General features: G+C 33.5%; 1 protein-coding gene across 7 annotated transcripts in view; it reads left to right on the top strand.

Moving 5' to 3' along the window:
- The window catches only part of Ptprk (protein tyrosine phosphatase receptor type K), a 481,811-nt gene that overhangs the window by 351,490 nt on the left and 107,722 nt on the right, over positions 1-22,599 (top strand). For all 7 annotated transcript variants that reach the window (XM_048354055.1, XM_048354054.1, XM_048354057.1 and 4 more), the window contains exons 8-11: positions 4,918-5,220; positions 9,907-10,016; positions 10,976-11,177; positions 14,909-15,014. In XM_048354055.1, coding sequence (XP_048210012.1) covers positions 4,918-5,220; positions 9,907-10,016; positions 10,976-11,177; positions 14,909-15,014 — 721 coding nt within the window. The remainder of the gene's footprint in view (positions 1-4,917; positions 5,221-9,906; positions 10,017-10,975; positions 11,178-14,908; positions 15,015-22,599) is intronic.

Genomic DNA, 22,599 nt, shown 5'->3' with positions numbered 1-22,599 from the left:
TGGATTCCTGTGTAATATTTTATTCCATCCATGTAATATATAATCATTTTTCTTTTTGTTTTAATTGTAGCAAATAAGTGAAAAGCTCCTGACGTTCTAGTATTATGTTTTATTCACATTAGTGCCTTCAGGGGTGCTTCTTGAACCTTTATACACATTTATTTTTGTTTCATTTTATATATATATATGTATAACAATATGAACGTTTTTATAACCTTATTCTGCATTACTATCTCTTCATGTTTCTGAAAAACTTTGTCCTACAACTTTTTTACTTCCTTATTTTGCCACAAATTTCCTTTCAGCAGAAAAGTGTGGTAGAACAGTGTAAAGAATAAAAAGTAACATATAAAGCATTATAGATGTCATACATACATGAATACATACATATACACATACATACATACATACATACATACATACATACATACATACATACATACACCACACACACACTGGGCACTACAGGCATACGTCTGTAATTGTAGCAATTCAAGAATTGATTCCTGAGGATTGAAATTTAGGTTTCTAGCCTGAACAGATAAATAGGGGAGGCTTGTATCACCAAATAACAATCAAATAGCCTGAAGTGGAGGTATATCTCAAGTTATGGAGAACCAGACTTGAGCCAAAAGTTAAGCAAAACTGGATGCTTACACATGTAATCCTAACTACTCTAGCACCTGAAACTTGAGGACTTCAGTTTGAAGCAGCCCAGAATGGAAACTCTGAGAGACTTATCTCCAGTTAGCCAGGAAAACAATGAATAATAATAAGTAAGAAATATGATATAATGTAATGTTATATAATAAAAATAAAAGCCAGCCAGACAAGCATTAGCCTTATGCAGAAATGCTCAGAGATACCTCCTAGTCCCTAAATTCAAACCAAAGGGACAGAGCACACACACACACACACACACACACACACCCCACAGGAAAGGACAAAAAAGAAAAGAAAGTTAAACAAGAGTGTAAAGCCTTGAGTTCAAGCCCAATACTGGCACACACCAATAATAATAATAAAGATAAGGCTGGGAATATGGCCTAGTGGCAAGAGTGCTTGCCTCTTATACAGGAAGCCCTGGGTTCGATTCCCCAGCACCACATATACAGAAAATGGCCAGAGGTGGCGCTGTGGCTCAAGTGGTAGAGTGCTAGCCTTGAGCAAAAAGAAGCCAGGGACAGTGCTCAGGCCCTGAATCCAAGCCCCAGGACTGGCAATAATAATAATAATAATAATAATAATAATAATAATAATGATGATGATGATGATAAAATAAAATAACAGAAATTAATACATATGCACTTCTCAACAAAAGTTTATAACCAAAAAGTCAAAAAAGTGGGGAAAAGAAAGAACTTTTGGTATATTCCAAAATGACTGACAGATAGTACATTGGTGAATATGACTTCCATTGTTTTACTGACATTATAATTATTTACATTGCTGTTACTATAAATATGGCTTACTTTATTCTCTCAACTTGTCCTTCATCCTACTGGTCATTTCTTTAAATTATTTAATTATTAAAATGGCTTATATTCCCATGATTTATATGATATAATGGTTCCCAAAGCATGTTTTCCTGGTTTCAAGTATTCTATGATAATAAAGGTAAATTTTCTGACTTAGAAACTTAATTTTTTTGTTTAGATAAGCATACTGCAGAAATACAAACGCAATTCTTGATAGTAAACTAGGAGTAATGAATTAAAATGAGATATTTTTAGTTCTTTGATAAAATTTTCCTCAGCTTTCATAAAAGCTTTTAATTGATTGCTTCCAATGCTGTTTATAAAAAAAAAAAAAAACAACCTTAGGTATTTAGTCATCAGCCCATCTTAAAGTAACAGTTAAAAAGACTTGAGTGAGAAAGTGTTTATCAGACATGTAAGTATATTCACTTACATATGTGCACTCCAATACATAAATGTGTGTACATATGCAGTATTTGTACACACACACACACACACACACACACACACACACGAGAAAGTACCATCACAATTAAAGTCGGAAAAAAAAAACACAAAAAGGAACTTGCCAAATAAGAGAAACTTTAATTTGACCGTATCTCTTAACAGTGGTCGCATCCCACTGGTTCTATATGTTGTTTGAGACCTGTACTTGAGAGGCAGAGGCAGCAGAATAACACGCTTTAGCACATCTGGAGCTACATGGTGATACCCTGTTTCAACAAAACAGAAAATGAATCAATGAGAAATAAGAAAAATAAATGTTTAGTACTAAGCATAAATCTCCATGTTAGCAGCAACAGGCCATTTTAGAGCATTTATCCAGTCCATGAGGAGAAATGTGAAGATCTGAATTGTAAATTACACAGATTTGTTGAAAAATTCTAGCTTTGAAAAATATCACTTCACAGTTTTTCAAACTTAAGTTAAAAAGTGTTGGTCACTGAAATTAGGGTGTGTATATATATGTATGTATATATGCATATATATATGCACATAGGATTAAATTAAGCTACCTCTTTTCTTAGTGTTAAGTGAAACCTTTTAGTATAATTTACTATGCATGCCAAAGTAAACAAAATTTAAATTTAAAAAAAATTCTCTGGGGGGAGAGGGGAGAAGTGAGGGAGGAGGTAACAAATTGTACAAGAAATGTACCTACTGCCTTACGTATAAAACTGTAACCCCTCTGTACATCACATTGACAATAAATACATAATTATTCAGAAAGAAAAAAAAGAACTGAGTTGAGAATATGTGGAGAACAATAAAAGGGATGGTGATCAAAATTCATTGTACTCATGATCTGACTTGTTGAATTCAAACTCTTTTGGATAACTACTTAAAGATAATGATAATATAAAAATAAAAATAGATGCAATTGCAAAAGAAATTCTCAAAGTGAGCCCTGTGGATTTTAACATAATGGTAAAAACAGGTTTTTCACTAAATCATAAATTTGGGAATTCAGAGCTACACTGCTTTCCTTCACAGCATGTAAGCTGTCTGGTTACAATTTAAAATTGTATTTGACTACAGGATTAAGGTAAAATAAATATTGAGACCAAATAAGACCAGAACTTCAAAAGTTCATGGAATGGTAAGTCATAAGATTCAAAATGGGGCATCTATGGAGACAAGTCTAAAATACTCAGCTAACCAGCACTACATGCAGGGGCAAATGGTACTACTGTTAGCTTTCACTGTTGTTTATTCATGCCTTCCAGGTATTTTTCTGGTAATGCTTACTTTTTTTTGTTGTTGTGGGAAATTGTTTTTTTTCCTTCAATTTTTTATTATCAAACTGATGTACAGAGAGGTTACAGTTTCATACGTTAGGCATTGGATACATTTCTTGTACTGTTTGTTACCTTATCCCTCATACTGGAAACAAGTGAAGAATAATTTATTTCTACTTGGCCTTGGCCACTAAAGAGCATCTTCTTGCTTCCCAGCAACACTAAAATCAGTGTATCTGGAAAATGTTAGTATTCCTCCAGCTGCATGGTCATCGAATGATTAGTCTGCTGGATTGAAAATATCCTCACTTATTTATTTACCAAGTGGGGAAATAGCATACATAGAGTTAGATATACAAGTTTATTTAAATCATTCGAAAGGCACATCCTTCTTCCATTCTTTTTGCCTAAGGTAGCTTACAGAAGAAAATAAAAATAGGGAGATTGGATAGTCATAAGTCTGGAAAAATAACATTTAAACCCTAAGCATAAGCGTCAAGCAAAATTTAATTCCCATGTGTGCAAATGAGTTTTGAATTATTAAGGTTTTAAATTATATACCTACAAAGATGGTTTTAGATCCCACATTAAAATGATTGAACTGATTTCCCAATTTAGGTATTGCCATCTGGGTAGCATACTAATTATTTTCACAGAATTAAATTTTTTATCCTTAAAAAAAGGATGCATAAAAAAACCCAAATTGGACCCTGGTGTATTATTTTGTTTTTCATGACTGTTGAAATTCAATATAATTGTTCAAATATCTTTAGTGACTTTAGGGGGGCACAAAAGCTGTGGTCTTGGCCTTGACTTGTATTTTTGTCAAATCAATATAGTACTCTGTGTGTGCGTGTGTGTGTGTGTGTGTGTGTGTGTTTACTGTGTAGAATTTTTCATGGCTATGACTTTCATAGAGTAATTATTTTGATGAAGTTAGACTATTAAAATTAGTCTTGCATGAGAAAGACTGCACCTGGGAATCGATGATGGAGAGACTCTAGTCTTCAGTGTTCCATCCTGCCAGCTTTTTCCAATTAAATGGAATTTTACCTCCTAATTTTAGTTTGGGTGACAGTGAAGGGATGGTTAGGCTTGTGGGATTTCTAGAAAAAAAATGAAAAAGATTAAAAAAGTAGGAAGATAGCATTAATATCCACATGTATTCATGTAATTTTTCTGACTTTTTTTTGCTTTGATGAACAACATCATTACTGAAATAATTAATGTTAATTAACAGCTATGTCATTTTTTACAAATGGTAGTTTAGTGTTACAATTAGACTAATTACTGTACACCATAGCATAGTGACATAACAAATCATAGAGCAGAACACGTTGACTCTTATCCATTGTGATATATGAACTAACCCTCTTGCTCCATTATGACAACAGCAGAGAGAGACAGGGAAATGAAATGAGCAGTAACAAGAGCAACAACCAGAATGGCACTGCGACTTTCTAAGTTTTTTAGGAGTTGTCTCTTTTTACTTATTTAGCTTCTTTCCACATTGGTAAATCCTAATCCTGAATAAAAACTTTCAAGAGTAAGATTATGAGTAAACAACAAAACATCATTTGCACATTGCTCTGGGTTTGTGTACTCTAGATATGCTAGGTGTTTGATTTTGTTTTGTTTTGCTTTTTTCCTCAAGATAATTTATGGCAACATTTACAACTTTCTACTTCTTCACTTTTCAGAACCTATGAGAACCCCAAAGACGTTAAAGATTGCTGAGATACAGGCAAGACAGATTGCTGTGGACTGGGAGTCTTTGGGTTATAACATCACTCGATGCCACACTTTCAATGTCACTATCTGCTACCATTACTTTCGTGGTCACAATGAGAGCAAGGCAGACTGTTTGGACATGGACCCCAAAGCCCCTCAACATGTTGTCAGTCATCTCCCACCATATACAAATGTCAGCCTCAAGATGATCCTCACCAATCCAGAAGGAAGGAAGGAGAGCGAAGAGACCATCATCCAAACTGATGAAGACTGTAAGCTCCTATTTTCTTACGTAAAGACAGTAATGTAATTTCTTAAAGGGTTCCTTAGCTTTCCTAAATTAGACCCTGAACTAATGCTAAATTACCTTAATACAATTAAGTGTGCACCATGTTTTCCTTTAACAAAACAGCAGGCATTATCATCTATATATCTCATCACTTCCCAAGTAACAGAGGTCTCTTTACTCACTTTCTTTGCCATTCCTAAACAATCAAATTATAGAAACAAATATTTATACTGATATTTATTCACGAGCTTTAGCTGTACAATGCTTCAATAATATAAATATGAACACATTTCCTAACCCAATTTAAATTGTCTACAAATAGCAATATTTTAAGATTAACAATCTATTTGGAGGTATGAGATGTTTTGTTTCTAGATGTTTTATAGATGCTCACATGCTGGGATGGAGAATGCTGGCAAGCATGAGTCCTCTGTAGTCGAGCTCAGAAATTTCTTTCCCTCTCTAGCTCCAAATTTCTTATACAACTATGAAGTAGTTAATGGAGATAATCCCAAAAATTCCATGATCTTCCAAAATTCTCATTGCATTGCTTGCAGGATTGGAAGGCTACAACGGGGGTAGAGAAGAAAACAAGGAGTTGTTTACAAGGAGTTCTTTGCAACTTCCTTCACCTTCTAAATTTTAGACTCCGTTGTATCATTTGATGTCTACCAAGCATGAGCCTGCCATAAAACAGAATAATAACACATAGTTTCTAGGAACTTTCCTCATTTCAGAGTTCTCCTACTCTGACAAGTAAAAATGCATTTGTTTTCCTATCTTGTTGCTTTATTGTAAAAACAAACAAACAAAGTAAGGTAGAAGTGAGAGCCTTTTAATTATGTTTAGCTAAGAACTTGAGGTTAAGTTTTTATAGTACCCATTCTTACATACTAAAATTTCAGAGAATAAACCTAAGACTTCTTTGATAAATGTACTTTTGATTTAGTTTGAGTTCATTCATCATACTTGAACGATTTGAGATATTATTCTTGAACTATTTCAAACCAGTGTCAACAGTCTTTAACAAACCTGCACTGCCACATGAAAATTCTTTTGTCCCCCCCACCCCACACACACCCCACTCACCACAAGTTTATGCAAAAAGAATGGCTAAAAGTCATAAGCAAATAAAGGTGTAAGAAATTTTAGTTTATATTCAAACACTAAGTATCTGTATCATATAATCTGGGATAAATGTTACAATGACTATCAGACTAGAAATCAGGTATTTTTTTCACTTGGCTTCTTTCCCTATTTAAACAATTTTAAATCCTGATTTCTTAACAACTTTAGAAGCAGTCACATGAACTTTGTGGTGAACAGAGCAGCCAATCACCCTTTAATAATACAGTTTATGTTCTTTTATAAGGATTATTCATCCGCTTTTTACCCCTAAAAGAATGCATTGAGGCTTTTACAGTGTTTTTCACAAAACATTACATTTTTGAAATACGTTTCCTTAGCATATAGAAGGCTAATAGCCAGAATATGAATTGCTGTGCAATTTTACTCCAAGTTGATCAAATTATTGTGATGGGTATTCCATCCAGAATTAGTTTAGTAAGAAAAAAATAACTATTCCTTCTCATTTTAATATTACTTTCAGGCCTGAGTTTTATTTTAATATGTGCTTTTAAAAGCACATTGGTTTTAATGGTACTAAGGTTCATATACTTATTTCATACTATGATCACAAAATAAGCCTTCTACTGTTAGTGATAGGTTTGTTCTTGCTCTTTTTGTGCCACATATAATATCTAATGACAGATTTGAAAGTATCTCCATCTTCAAATCTATCCATATGACGTTCTGTTTCTTCACAGAATGCTTGATGTTATGAACGTTAGTTCATAGCAAGAAGAAAAATATCTAAACCATGACTCACTGTTGGAAAGATAGATGGACTATGATGATCTGATTAAGGCAGTCTTACTAAATTATTGCTGCCCTATATACATAGTAAAAGAATAAATTATCATCCACCCAGTAAAAAGATACAATTATATGAACAGAATACTGGGATATCCATAAATCATGAGAGCAAAGCTAGAATGATTTCCCACCAGAACCCTAAGGTAGAATTTATATTTAATTTATTGCACACATTTTTTTTCTCACATGGGCAGAATATTTTGCATGACTTTTTTGTTTTCATTTTTTATTCCCACCTTCATAAAAATCAATATTATGATATTAGCTCAGCAGAAAATCTTGGTTGGGGACAATTTTTGACAATAGAAAGGTATTTTTATAAATATATTTATCACATTTTAAAGGCAATAACACTTATTTAATATAATCTTGCCCCCCCCTGCACCCATCCACCTATGCTTCATTTTTTCCTTTCTTTCCCATTGTTTGAGTTGTATTTTAAAAGAGTTTACTATATTAAAGAAAAAGTAGCTGAAGCAGCTCTCATGTAAATCACAAGCATGGGAACAAAAGTCAGCATTCTGTCTCCATTAAAAATTGTTGATGTGGAAATGTGAAGTGATGTCCCTTGCAGTCTGTAGAGGCTGTGGCAAGGTTTTATTTAGTAACTTTGTGCTGTATGCCCACATGAAATCTTAAGTAGACAGAGGTATCTTCTCTGAATACAATTTTAACTTCTCAAACAAAACAAAATTAAGGAATATACTTGATCTGTACCTACATCTCATCCCTACGTAGGTACGCACGTGTGTGTGTGTGTGTGTGTGTGTATGTGTGTGTGTATGAATGTGAACTATGGATAAGGAATGTGCATTCCATCATCATCATCATCATCATCATATTATTATTATTATTATTATTATTATTATTATTGTGTGTGTGAAGGACATAGGTATTAAAAATTCCAGAGAAGCTTTCCAGTTCTTCACTTTCAATGCAGCATGGATCAAGCATTTGAAACATTTCCTACGTGTGAGCAGTTTTAAATACACCCAATGACGACACATTGCTGGCTGAATAGTGTTAGGTGAACATAGGCAGCTATAACTCTACATCATCAAATAAGCATCTCCTCACTGTTGGGGCTTTTGTCCCATCCTCCTTATCACCTTCTATGACTGATAGGCAAAGAACTATCATTCCCGCAGTTACTGTGATTTGCTGTATCCTTTGGTAGAATAGAAACAACAGGCCTCCCCTTCTGGGGCAGAGGAAACATGACAGCCTCAGCCATTGCCACAGATTTCACAACACGAAAGTGAGGCCAGAGATGCCTTCAGCTGACAGATAGGGGATATTCCTCTTCCAAATTCAGTGCTGGCATCTTTTCTGTTAGCTATGGGTTTCTTTACTCTGTGAATTTATTATTCATGGGCCAAATTATGTTGCCCGTCTCAGAGGTCATAACATCATTCATAGTCTCCTTGTAGATTGAAATAAATCTTATTCTTGTGACACATCATTCAGAATTTCTTGATGCTGTAGCCAAGAAGCAATGCATTTCCTTTGATCCAGTGATTTTTAATTTATTTCAGTCCTCACAAAATTGCTCTATACTTTGAAACAGCATTTCTAGATAATGTCATGTGTGAAAATCACTGAAACGTTAGATTAAGGGAAAATATTAATTAAAAAACATATTTGCCCAATATTAGTTGGTATTTTCAAAAGGAAGCAAGTTTTTAAGCCAAGAATGTTATGTGGTAAAGCTATGTGATAAAGCAGTTTCAGAATTTGGGAGAGATAAGTAGAATAGGTAGAAATAAGTAGAATTTGGGCAATTGTGTTAATAAATAAGTATTACATAAGTTTATGTTATATGATGTATAATATATGAGCTAAAATATAAACTAAGCAAAATGCATGACAAGAAAAGGCATAGTAAGAGAACTGTGTTGTATATTTCGCATGCAGGAGATGGAATGATATGAAAGGAAATGATAGGATTTGCAGTTACATTTGCAAGTAAGGACTCCTGCGAAGGCTATTCAAAACTGATTAAAAGTAGTGAGTTTAGAAGTAAGCAGGATGTGATTCACTGGGAAAGCATTTCTTTACCATAGAAACAAAAGACAAAGGACTTTTTAACAGATCATTGAATACTAAACCAATATGATATCATAATCTGATTTGATACATAGCAATGACATTTGAATATGTCCAACTTTAAGAAATTTAAAAAATTATAATAACCATCGCTGTCATGTTTAATTACACAAAAGTATAGCTATGAAAGTCTGGATGATTATTAATGAGCATCTCAATCTAATGCTGTGTGATTTGGCTTTTACATCCAAAGAGTGTTAATTATTATTATTATTCATTATTTTATGAACTTTGTTTATGAAGACTCTTTCAGGGATTATCATAATCTTCAAAAAATCTTTCAGGGAAATACAGCTGTGTACTTGAAACAAATTACAAATAAGATCTTCATGTTATTAGAGGCATACAACCGAGAATACTAGACTGTATAATTTATATAATTCTCTAAGGTGATATAATATTCTTTTGAATAAAAATAGCCTTACTTTTTAATATTTTCTGTTTTAGACTCTTATGAAACAATTGTGAGTTTCCATATCTTGGAAGAAAGTTAGAAATCTGGTTTTATACTCTTTTTGTTGTTCAAAAATCATTCTCTCTTATTTCAAATTTGTCTATGTACTTTACATGATGTACTTTTTCTACTTCTGATGAAACCATTCTTATAACTGAAAATATGTATTTATAGTGCCTGGCCCTGTTCCAGTCAAATCTCTCCAAGGAACATCTTTTGAAAACAAGATTTTCTTGAACTGGAAAGAGCCTTTGGAACCAAATGGAATCATCACACAATATGAGGTATTGAGAGACAAAAAAAGTTAATTTAAATGTGAAACAATAAAGGAAAAATAGGAAGGAAAAAGGTAAAGGGAAATAACGGAAAAGGAATTACAAAGGGTTAGGGCATTAAAAGCTTGCCTTTCTTTGCTTTAGTTTATAAATTCTTATATTTCAAAAATGTTTTACAAACTCTAATGTTTCTTTTTATAAAATTAAGAAATCCAGACTTTTAGGAGAGGTCACTGAAAGTTAGTTTCTTCAGGCTACGGAATTGATATCTTGAAAATAAACTTAGACTGCAAAGAAATTTCAGAGTTTCATTGCAAATTTGATTACAAATCACTGTTTTGAAATATAAAACGCTAAAGTGAAGAAATGGAAGGATGTCTCTAATTGCCCAAATATACAGTTCTGTTCTTGCATAGTCAGTGTTGATTATAGCATATAAAAATTTAAATTTCTAGTTGCTACAGAATGAATCATGGAAATGAGAAACTCTAGTCTGATAATTTTTGACTATTTTAGCATGTTTAAATGCTACTTTTGTGGAATTTGTTACATAATTTAGACAAAATATATAATAATAATGACACATATTTGTTGAACATTTTCTGTGTTTCTCATACATTGCAGTAAATAACCATAAACTTGTGTGTATATATGATTACCTAAGTATATCAATTTATTGCTTGGTATTTTTTATAAAAAATATATATACATATCTATTTGTCTAGTCAGTAAACCTGTCGGATAGCTGTAGATGATATATAAACCAAAAAAGCAAAAAGATAGACAGATACACAGAATTATAAAAATAATGATATAAAATTAGAAGGAAAGAGTAGAAAAACTTTATAATTGACTCTACAAGGAAATATTTCATACTAGTTAAGTCAGCTAGGGGTTTCGTTTTTCTTCTTTACAATTTATTATGACTTCTACTGGACATTTAGTGGAACATATGTTTTCTACAATAGGTCAGTTATGGCAGCATAAGATCATTTGATCCTGCAGTTCCAGTGGCTGGTCCTCTCCAGACTGTTTCAAACTTGTGGAATAGCACACATCATGTCTTTATGCATCTCCACCCTGGAACCACCTACCAATTTCTTATACGCGCCAGCACCATCAAGGGCTTTGGGCCAGCCACAGCCATCAATGTGACAACTAATATCTCAGGTATGCAGATGAAGCAAGTCAAAAGAGGATTGGTTTTGCTCTTGGTTTAAATAGTATGGGCCTGAAAAATTACATATATACTGTGTGTTGTGCCCTTTGTTTATTCCATCTTTGATAAATTTATGCATGATGGAAAGCACTTCAAAGAAACCATGTAGCCACAGAGTACTAATGGCTATATATTCAAATGTAAATGTTCTCACTTTTAATTAACAGTAGTCATTTCAAAAGTTGCAATATGTCTTTTTTTAAAAATTGCCGAAGTCTTTATAGAGACTAGTCATCTTTTGATTTGTAAGGACTCAGTAATTACCATGGTGTTTGATCTCTGCTATAAACTGATTTTTGATATAGCACCCCAAAAGATAGTATAATCCCACTGTTGTAGTTTAGCTTTCCTCTTCAGTTTTCCTTAACACTGGAGAATTTTCTACAAAAAAAGGACTGTCCATTTTCTCTTTTTATAAAAAGGTCACATGAAAGCATCTCAATTTCAGAAATGGAACTTGCAGGGGACATTTAAATTGATGAAGATAATTAAAATTCACATTTATTATAGTCATACTTTACATTTTGCATTCAATGATATTGTTTACCTATATTCTTTCTTCAGTCAGCCCATCAGTTAAAACTGATTAAACTATTGCAAGGAATTTACTTTATACTATTCCCTACATTGATTTTAAGTTGTAAAATATTTCATCTGATCTATTTAATTTTATTTTTAAAAGTATACAATACATATATATATATATATATATACACACACGTGGAATTAAGTTTGAATAGTAAATGCTTTAAACGTCATTTATATAACATTAAAGTATTGATGCAGGCTTTGAGTTATTTCTGTTCATTTTCAGTATTTTTTGATATAGCACATATTAGTGATGTGTAATAATATTTATTACAAATTCATAACATTATTCTGAGTCTGAATATTTACATCAAAAGGACGGGTCTCACTACCTAAATTGTTTTCAGTCTAAAATTTTATTTGGAAATATGTTAAATATAATAAAAAATTGAAAAATGAATAATATGAATAAACTTAGCTATTCTAATGTTCTCTTGCATCACATTTGATTAATAAAGTGAGCATTTTAAGATAGCATCCATATGTTAGAGAAAGAAAGTGTATTAAAATTGCTATTTTATTTCTTGTTGAAATAATTCTGGGTCTTCAGATTAAAATATAAATGAATCACTTTATTAGAAAATAATATTTGGTGATGTTATGACAGTTTCTTGTCCTCTTTAATTAGCAGTAGTGCTATAATTGAGTGAGATATTTCCATAGAGATCACTACAAAATTTGCATGAGCTTCTAAAACAGAGAACATTGAATAAATGTACATTTCTGAGAGCTGCTTATATATTCAGAAACATTTGTCAAGTCTCAAATAATATGTTAGTATTAAAAAAAGAAATTATTTAATTAAATACAAAAATACCCACCTAGTTTTCTTTTAATTTTTAACTCTAGCTTCACTTGAATCAACCTGAGAACTACGAATTTGAATGTACGTTAAAACCATACTTGATCTCATTTCATATCGGAGCCACCAGTAATCACCAATAGGCTGATAATGTTTTTTGTAGAGAGTAGCCAACTTGAAATATAAGATAATTTATCATTAAATATCTTTGAGTCCAATAATTATATTTCCTAGAAGGTTTCAAATCAATTTAAATACAAGTGAAATTGATTATTGGAGTTGTGAGAGTTGGACTTGTATGTGCACATTCATACACACAGTGCATGTGTACAGATGCTATATGCATTATGTTTAGCATTTCTTAGTTCTGTTTGCTAAATAATTAACAACTATGTCTAATGTCTTTGTTCTGTTTTTTAAAATATCTGACCCACATTACAAACAGATTGTTGAAATATCTTTCCGAGTGATACTCTGCCCTTAGACTCAAACTATTCCATGTATTTTTCTATTATACTTTAGATAACATTTACTTTGCTTCTAAGGTATTTTCTCAATCTAATTTTGTTTTTTCCAGTACAGTAACATCAACTTCGCATATGCAGGTTAGCTGTTTAGAACACACCCTGTCCTTCCAGGCAGTAGTATCTTCAAATACTGTCTCCTCTTTCTGAAATTTACTCTATGTTTTATCTTGATGAAGAATTTTTAGACTTTTTCTTTACTTGGCTTACCCATTGTCTAAACCCTGAAGTCTTTTCTCTGTTCCATCATCGTCATTGCAACACTAATTTTTTAAAATTGTATTTCATCAGACTATCAGGTTCACTTGTGAATTTTCTAGAAATGCATATGTTCTAGCTTCTTTTCTGAACTACTGAATGTGTCTGTATCCTAGAGAAGAGGGAAAGTAATGTCTTAAAAAATAAAGACTTCAGGTGTTTTTGATCTTACAAGTTACTGATATTTTGGCAACTATCAACCTGTTTTGGCAACCTAATAAATTATAGTCCATTTGCTGTGTTTTATAGGAATTATGTTTCACAAAATGTTAATTCTACTTGTGATACTATAAATGCAGAAAACATACTCTATAGCACTTCTCATAAAAGTTTATATATGCTATATATTCTGTAAATATTCAACAAATAGGTGGAGTTCAAATAATGCACTAACCTGATATTGGCTCAGCTTTTCCTGACAATGCACACACTTCTCTGGGTATGCATTACTTAAGTATCTTTATACCTTGGAAGTAAACAAAAATCATTTGAAGCTATTCTTTCAGCCAGCTCATGTTTTGGAATCAACCATTTCCCAGCTAAACTTTATCTAGTATTACTAAAATGCATAGTTCTTTTCAAACATATGACAGCTAATGGAATAGGTTAGTAATAATCCAAGTAAAATTTATTCAAGTAAAGCTTCAAGAAATAAAATTAAGATGCCCATCCTTATTCACCAAGTTTCCATGGTGATCAAAAGGATGAAGAAGAATCCAGAGAAGAATGCCATTTCTTCTTCTAAGCAAGAATGGCCCTGCTCCACGGGGCAGCCTTAAGTCACCCCCATGAACTCCAGATCTTCCACTGCCAGTACTCAAGTCTGGTTCCCACTTTCTTCCCATTCCTTCCTTGTTGACCTAAAAGATCCTTCCAAACTGAAAGCAAAAGCATCTTCAAAAAAGGATTTCAAGCTGGATGTTGGTAACTCCCACCTTTAAGCCTCTCTACTCAGGATCTAAGGATCATGGTTAGAAGCCAACCTAGGGAGACAGATCTGAGAAACTTTTATAATTAACCAGCCAAGCCAGAACTGGTGGTGTGGCATGTACCTCTACCTCAGTAGTAGCATGCTAGCCTTGATCATAAAAACAAAAACAAAAACAAAAAAAACCTCAGGAATACAAGGCCCTGAGTTCACTTCTAGTATATTCTCTCTCTCTCTCCCTCTCTCTCTCTCTCTCTCTCTCTTACATGCACATATACACACAGAGACACACAAACAGACATCCACATATTCATATATGCATACAAAGTGTCGAATGTTTACCAAAAGTTGTCAAGTTATTATGTAAATTTCAACAATATTGTCTTTATAGTTTTCTATACTTTGATTCCTGGGATTAAGGTTTACTATTATGTTTTGCCGTAAAATCAGATACACTGTAGATGATTAAAAAATAAGTTGGTTTCTGTGTTAAAGTAGGCTCATTTACTTATACTGACCCATGATATGTTACTCTAAATTGAACTCTCTCTCTCTCTCTCTCTCTCATTGCTCATATTTCAGCTCCAACTTTGCCTGACTATGAAGGAGTTGATGCCTCTCTCAATGAAACTGCCACCACAATCACTGTTCTGTTGAGACCAGCCCAAGCCAAAGGTGCACCTATCAGGTAAGAGGTAATAATGGCCAAAACAGCAGTGAGGAAGAGAAACCTTTTCTCAAGGTGGCTTAACAGCAAGTAAAGTAGTCCTTATGCCTTAGAGGCATTCGCTTGATAATTAATGTCAGGAAGGTTTTGTTTTTATTTTCTTCTGCTTATTCACTTTTCATTTGGATGAAACCTGTAAATAGTTAAGAGCAAAATTCTAAGGGGATTTTTGGAGATATTCATGAACTGAGCCATTCACTTCTGAGTTATTTGATTGAAGAGCTTTGCTCTTTTTTTTTTCCTTTAGTCTCATTTCATTTGGCTTCTTCCTCTGTTGGTGTCTGTGGTATAAAAGCTTTGAAGATATTTTTCAGAAATAGGATGAGGAAATGACTCTTGTTCACTGCAGTAAATCAGTTATGAATAATTTCATGAGTGATTGAGAAACAGGAAGCTTTGAGGAAATATAAGCAGAATTGTGAAAATGAATGAAACCTATATGACCTTTTAGCTCCTACATTGTTCTTTATCAAGAATTCTGTAATAGATATTAAAGTTTAATTTGCTGTTTCCATTACCTTTACAATGTGAAAATGTATCATATATTATTAAAAATTATTATTTCTTCTTTCATAAATCTGTGAGTCACGTCCTCTGTAGGGAATTAGTCACACTATTCCAAACATTGTAATTTTTACACAATTCTAATTAGATGAACGTGTATAATGTGTGGAAATTTCCAGTTGAAACTATTAGGTTAATGGGAACTTTGCCATTCACTTTCTAAGAAGAAAATCCAGGCACAGAAATTAATACAGATAGATCATAATGTAATCATCTGAAGTAGTTTACCTACTTTCTTAAAAAATTAAATTGTTTTTGTTCTATATGTCAAATGAATGCAGTTAACCATAGGAACACAATTATTAACTATATATGTATATAATTAACTATAAATATATACATTACTAACTATATATCATATATTACATATATAATATATGCAATATATAATATGTATGAGACCATAAATCATAAAACAGACTCTCACTTTGTATCTTGGCTGAGTCAGGGGAACGCCACACTCCCAAGAGAGGTAACTAAGTGTACTTGTAATGTAAACACTTTTGAAATACTGACTACTTGAAAATTCAAAGTAAGTATATAGTGCTATTCATGAGTCAATGATCCCTGAGTGTATCTGATTGCTTGATCCAGAAGAGAAAGGGGAAAATGCCGCACTCAACATACTTTTCTACTGACAAGTAATCAGGGATATTCACAAGTTCCTACCTGTGACAAAAATTACTTTGTAGGTATGTAGGTCTATTGCCATTTAAATGAGCTACCAGCTACCTGCACTTATCTGAGATATATGAGTGAATTTAGTTTTACTTCATATAGACTGAAAACATGGGTTACCACCAAACATCCTCATCATCGATCATCATTATCATTCTACTGGGCTATACTATATAATTCGCATTAGTTCTCGTCACTTAATCATTTTTCCCAAAAAATTTCACTGACCATGTATGAAGTACTTCATATTTTGCTGGGCATTGTGAATCAAAGATAAAATGACCACAACAAAATGCAAGGTCTATGCCCAGGTTCTTCATAGATTGTTGGACATCCTGTGCTTTTGTAAGTCCTTTCATCATTGACAATGTTCAGGAATTTAGTATATATTCTGTAATACGTTTTAAATTCACAATCTTTTTATTTTGTTTACCTTTATATATCATAATATTTGATTGCTAAAAATCCATAGAGAGTGAACTCTGTGAGTGTGAAAGTGAATTTTTAATGACCATATAACCTTCTTTTCTGTCAGAGAAATACAAGTTTTATTTTTATTTGTTAGGAAGGCTTTTTTCACTGTGTATGGTTTAGAGCCGAATGGCTGAGAATTCCAAATAATAAAATGTAGGAGAATAATGCTCAACAAAAGTAAACACTATAAGATATAATTTAATACTAAAATAAAAAATAGCATTTTTTAAGTGAATGTTACTGTCAAGGAAAGTTTCTCTTGATTTCTTATTGATGTTCTGATCACACCCAGTAGTACTATAGTTTATGTAATGACTTGCTCAGATACTTGATAGTTGGGACCAGTGCATTGAACTTCTTGATCTGGTCAGACAATTTGGTCTTAAATGCTTTTAAAATTCTCTAGTCAAGTAGTGCTGCCATTTTCCTGTGCCCATACTCCTGCCTTACATTTCACCATCAGTAACTGGAGCCATTTTATATGGTCTAGTTTATGTGATCCAGTGCTCTACGATTTTCTAAAACAACAACAACAACAAAAGGACAGTTCATGCTAATGTCCTCAGCCTCCATGGCACTGATTGTATGGTCTAACCCTGTGTACATTGGGTGCACAAAGCTTCCTTTAGCTGTACTTGAAATTATTTGAATTTCTGCTTTATTTCTTACATGTCAGCCTGTAAGAGTCTATTTTTGCTAGTGCTTAATGCCACTCCACACTGTCTGTGGTCATCCCCAAAAGGGCAGAACAATTTACCGCAAGCTAGACCACCTAAAAGCAACTGATAATTATCTTGTTTGCTGATCTCAGCCTGAAATAGTGGGTCTATCTTTCGCTACTTCATAACAGTCCCACCTTCTGCTAGATGGCATTTTACCAAACTTTCATTTCCAGCTCCAATGGACATGGATATCTTTTTTTTTCTTTCTTTGATATTCCTAATGACAAACAAACTCCAATTCCAAATCTTCGTTTATAGCAACTGGAAAACAATGTTGCATAGAGTTTATATATTTAATTTGGGTTAGCTTTAATAAGAAAACTGAAATTAATAATGGCCCCCATATGTAAATGCAATAGCAATCTGAACGTGCCAAGAGTTAAGTTGGATTCATATGCCCATGAATGAGAGTGGTAGGCTCATTGATCTGTAATACAATGATAATAACACATAATATTACAATGATATATCTGATAATTAAATAGTATAAGTCCAATGACAGCAGATAGAGATATTCTGTCTGCATGGTTTGAGAAGAGGGAGAAATGAATTTGGCCAAGAGTCACTTTGACCAGCAGAACAAATTACTGAAAAGCTTGATAGGCCTTCCCAATGACTGCAAAGCAAATGGTAGCATATGTGACATAGCCCAACACACTTGAATAGTTCAGATGGGACAGGAGCTGAGGCTAAAGAGATAAGCAGGTCTACAGCATGAGGCTGTGTAGTGCCAGTCTAAAAACTGAAGTTGGCCACAAGACTGTAAACTGCAATTACCCTGAGCAATTTTGCATTTTAGAAGGATTACCAAGAGAAGCAAAAAGAACAGGCTGAGGTTAATGCCGATGGAAGGCTAAAATGGTTCCTGTGAGATGCACTAACAGGCCATATTAAGACAGTAGCAATGAAAATACAGGCACAGCTGTGCTGTTACACAAAGTCTTAGGATGTATTAAACTTCCACAAGTTAGGATGTATAAAGCTTAGAGGGAAGAGAATACAGTAGCATCTGTAGCTGAGACAAAAAAAAAAAAAAAAAAAAAAACCAAAACGTCAAGTTCTTGTTTTTTAAGTTATTAAGTAATATTTTCAGTGTTTGTACCCTAAATCAAAAATGACCACTTTCTCCAGAACTTGAAGTTATTTCATATATTTTGTTTGCCTTACCAATATTTTTCAGCAAGCTTTTCTCTAAGCTCATGGTGGGTACAATGAAAATATCCATTGTAAGTGATACCACAGTCGGCATCAATTATTGCTCTGGTCGCTGCTGCCTGCCCATCATGAGTGCCTCTGGTGCTAATGTGTAATATGTGTGCTGTTTTTTTTTTTGACAAATGTTGTCCTTCTAGAAAGTTATATTCTTATTTTATAATCATTCCAAAGATGGGATGTTTCTTTCTTAACTAGAACTTTGAATCTCTTTTCCACCTTTTTTTTTCTTGAGATCTGTCCTCACACCTGTCATCACTTGACAATCATTTCTGTGATTCAAAATAAATATAATCTGCATTTAAAATAAATTTCATAGAATAATTTGCCTCACTTTAAGAAATGAAATACTATTAAAACAGATATTTGTTCCTCTGCAATTAGGTTTAGTTTATTATAAGGCAACCTAAATGAAAGTATATTTTATTTCAGAATTTTCCAAATGTAAGCTCAATTTGTGTGTGTTGTGGGGGAGGGTGTGTGTGTGTGCTGGTCTTGGGGTTTGAACTCAAAACCCAGGAAATGTACCTGAGCTTTTATGCTATATTTCTTGAGCCACAGCTCTACTTTCAGCTTTTTGATGATTAGAGGTAAGAGTTTCACCTACTTTCTTGCTTAGGCTGGTTTCCAGTCTCAGTCCTCAAATCTCAGCCTCCTGAGTAGCTAGGATTGCAGGCATGAGCCACTGATGTCCAGTGTCTACTGACTTTAATTAGACAAAATGATACCTATTACAGAATTAATGTTGTAGCCTGCTTTCTTTCCTTCCTTCCTTCCTTCCTTCCTTCCTTCCTTCCTTCCTTCCTTCCTTCCTTCCTTCCTTCCTTTCTTCCTTCCTTCCTTCCTTCCTTCCTTTCTTCCTTCTTTCCTTCCTCCCTGCCTTCCTTCCTTCCTTCTTTCCATTCGTCCGTCCTTTTCTGTTCATCCTTTCGCTCTATATCTTTCTTCCTTCTTTTTCTCCTTTCTTTCTTTTTTTCTTAATTTTTATTATCTATCATCCAAAAGGGTTTCAATTCCCCATTTAGTCTTCAAATTGCAATGAATTTTGATCCTTGTCATCCCTTTCATTATTCCCCATCCTCAACTCTATCCATGCCTCAGTTTGCCTGGTTCCATTTTCACACACATACATCTAATTTCACATTTATACATCACATAGATTAGTGAGATCACTTAGATACAGTCATTATATATAGCTAAAAAACACCATTTTTCTTAACGAAATAGAGTAAGTAACTAGGTCCAGTAAGAGCATACAAAGCAGACCTGAATATAGATATGAGCCCAGTGCTAATGGCTTATGCATATAATCCTCAGACAAATCCAAAAGTCTCTCATCAGTTCACTAGCAAAAAAACATAGTTTAAGTTGTAGAGCACCATCTGTGAGCACAAAGCTGAACAAAGCACAGGCGTAGAGTTCAAGCCGCAGTACAAGAAAGAAAAAAAAAAGTGATTCATTCAAACACTGTATATTAATTGTCTTCCTAAGATCACTTGGTCATATATTCACCTTTAAACATTATGGATATATTACTCATCCTTAGTATATGATGACCTCCCCTAAATTTACAGATTGTTGTAATCACAGTCAGAAAAACAACAACAAAATTATTTGAATTTGAAATACAAATGTCCTAAGATATAAGCGAAGTTGAAATCATGTTTGCCATTTTCTGAGTATGAATGTTGTAAGTTCCTGTTAAATCAAGTAACATTTAAGTTTATTCATCAGAATCATAGCAGATAGAAAGATTTCTACTAGACAATGAGAGGAGGGGCACCCTTTCTTTTAATGTCTTTTAGCCTTTACGTGCCTGCAGCCCCAGCCTAGTTTGATTGTAACTTTATGAGAAACTGCTAGCCAGAATTGGCTAGCAAACCTACTTTTGAATTTCTGACCCCTGGACACTTAAGATCACACATGATGTTTTGCGCTCAAGAGTTTAAGGTTATTATTTACATAGGAAGAAATAATAATGCCCATTCATACAACGAAAATCTGTTGCATCAAGTTCTCCATCAAAGGATGTCCAGGTCTCTTAACCATTCCATACAATAGCACTTTCCAATATTACATTCCCATTTCTTTCATCAGAGTCATTATCTCCTTTTGTGTTTTGTTTTTGATGATGACAGGATTTGAACTCTGGGTGTAGATATTTTTAAGCCACTGCAATACCACTGACCCATACTTTTAGCTTTGCTTATTATCAATATTATTTAGAACATAGTATCACTTCCTGTCTGGGCACACCTGAGCTTCCATCCGCACAACCAGGCCTTCCTGTCATTGTATGGATCACAGGATGCCATATCTATCTCCCTCTCCTGGAACCATTTGTCATGAACTATTCTGTCAGGGCTGAACTGGTATCATGATTCTACCTATCTAAGCTTCACATGTAGCTTGAGATGACAGGCATACATCACTGTGCCCAGATATTAGTATAGAAGGGGTTCTCATCAACTTTTCTCCCTGGCATGGTCTTGTACTGCTATCCTTTCATTCTCAACCTCCTGCATAGCTGTGATTATAGGCATGAGCTATAAAAAACCAGCTACTCGTCTCCTTTTGGTATATTGTGCTTTTATGTACTTATATCCTTCTACTATAAGATTAATATATTATATATACTATATATTAATATAATATATGTATATATCAGTTCAGAGAAAGAGTAAAAATGAAGTATATGAAAAGGAGTGTGCTATTAACCCAGTTAAATACAGAGCTTGACTTGTGAAATGATGATAACATGGGAATGGGAAAAACACAGCATATTGAAATATGAAGAGAGGGCTGGGAATGTGGCTTGTGGTATAGTGTTTGCCTATCATGCATGAAGCCTTGGGTTCAATTCTTCAGCACCACTTAAATAGAAAAAGCCAAAAGTGGCACTGAGGCTCAAGTGGTAGAGTGCTAGCCTTGAGCAAAAAGAAGCCAGGGACAATACTTAGGCCCTCAGTTCAAGCCTCAGAACTGGCAAAAAAGAAAAATAAAATAAAATATGAATAGAGACTGTAGAGACAAAGGACTTTGGAGCGTTGAGTCCTAAATAACTGTGAATCCTAAATAACTGAATCCTAAATAGAAATTAAGACTTGTGGGGGAACTGGCTTATGTGTGTAAGAAGTGAGCTGGAGGAGACAGGGTTATATGATTGTGATGGAAGGTGATAATTTAACCATACCCTTTTGGCCATCTGAATGTTAACAGTAGGGCAGTACATACAACAATGACTAAGGTAGTGGGGAAATATGTTCATGAGGGACATAGTAAACTTTGGAGTTATGAAATCTCTTCTGAATTTTAGACACAATATGATTTGCTTATATACTACTGAATAATGTGTCATTTTATTTTCTCCATGAGATTATGCAACCTAAAACTCACCATATCCACAGAAGATTTATTTAGTCTTTTTGTTTTTGTGGAGGGGGGTCCATGTAAGTTTAAATCAGATACTATTGGTTACAGCTCCGTATTTACAAATAAGGAAAACTATCTCCCACATTTATTACATCTCTTTTTGAGATAACAGCCAAATTTCCTTATGTTGTCTTACAGGCTTGAAGCTGAAGGGAAATTATAAGATACGAGGGCATCATTTAGCCTCCAAAGAAACCTAAAAGTGAATACTACTAATGCTAAATCAAATATTATTTTGGAAATAAAAATCATTTTAAAATTTTAAACATACAAAATTATATTTGAGTATTGACTAACAATTTATCATGCCATTGTATTCATTTTAATATAATCACAATTATACTTTAAAATTTCAATCAAAAGGACTGGGAATATATGACTATGATGGAATGAATAAAATATTACAGTAAATTTGGAATAAACTTAGCCCTACAGCACTAAATTCAAATAATATGTGGATATAA

Source organism: Perognathus longimembris, chromosome 9 (assembly GCF_023159225.1).
Source record: "Perognathus longimembris pacificus isolate PPM17 chromosome 9, ASM2315922v1, whole genome shotgun sequence".
Taxonomy (NCBI): Eukaryota; Metazoa; Chordata; class Mammalia; order Rodentia; family Heteromyidae; genus Perognathus; species Perognathus longimembris.
This window is presented reverse-complemented; position numbering and strand designations above follow the sequence as displayed.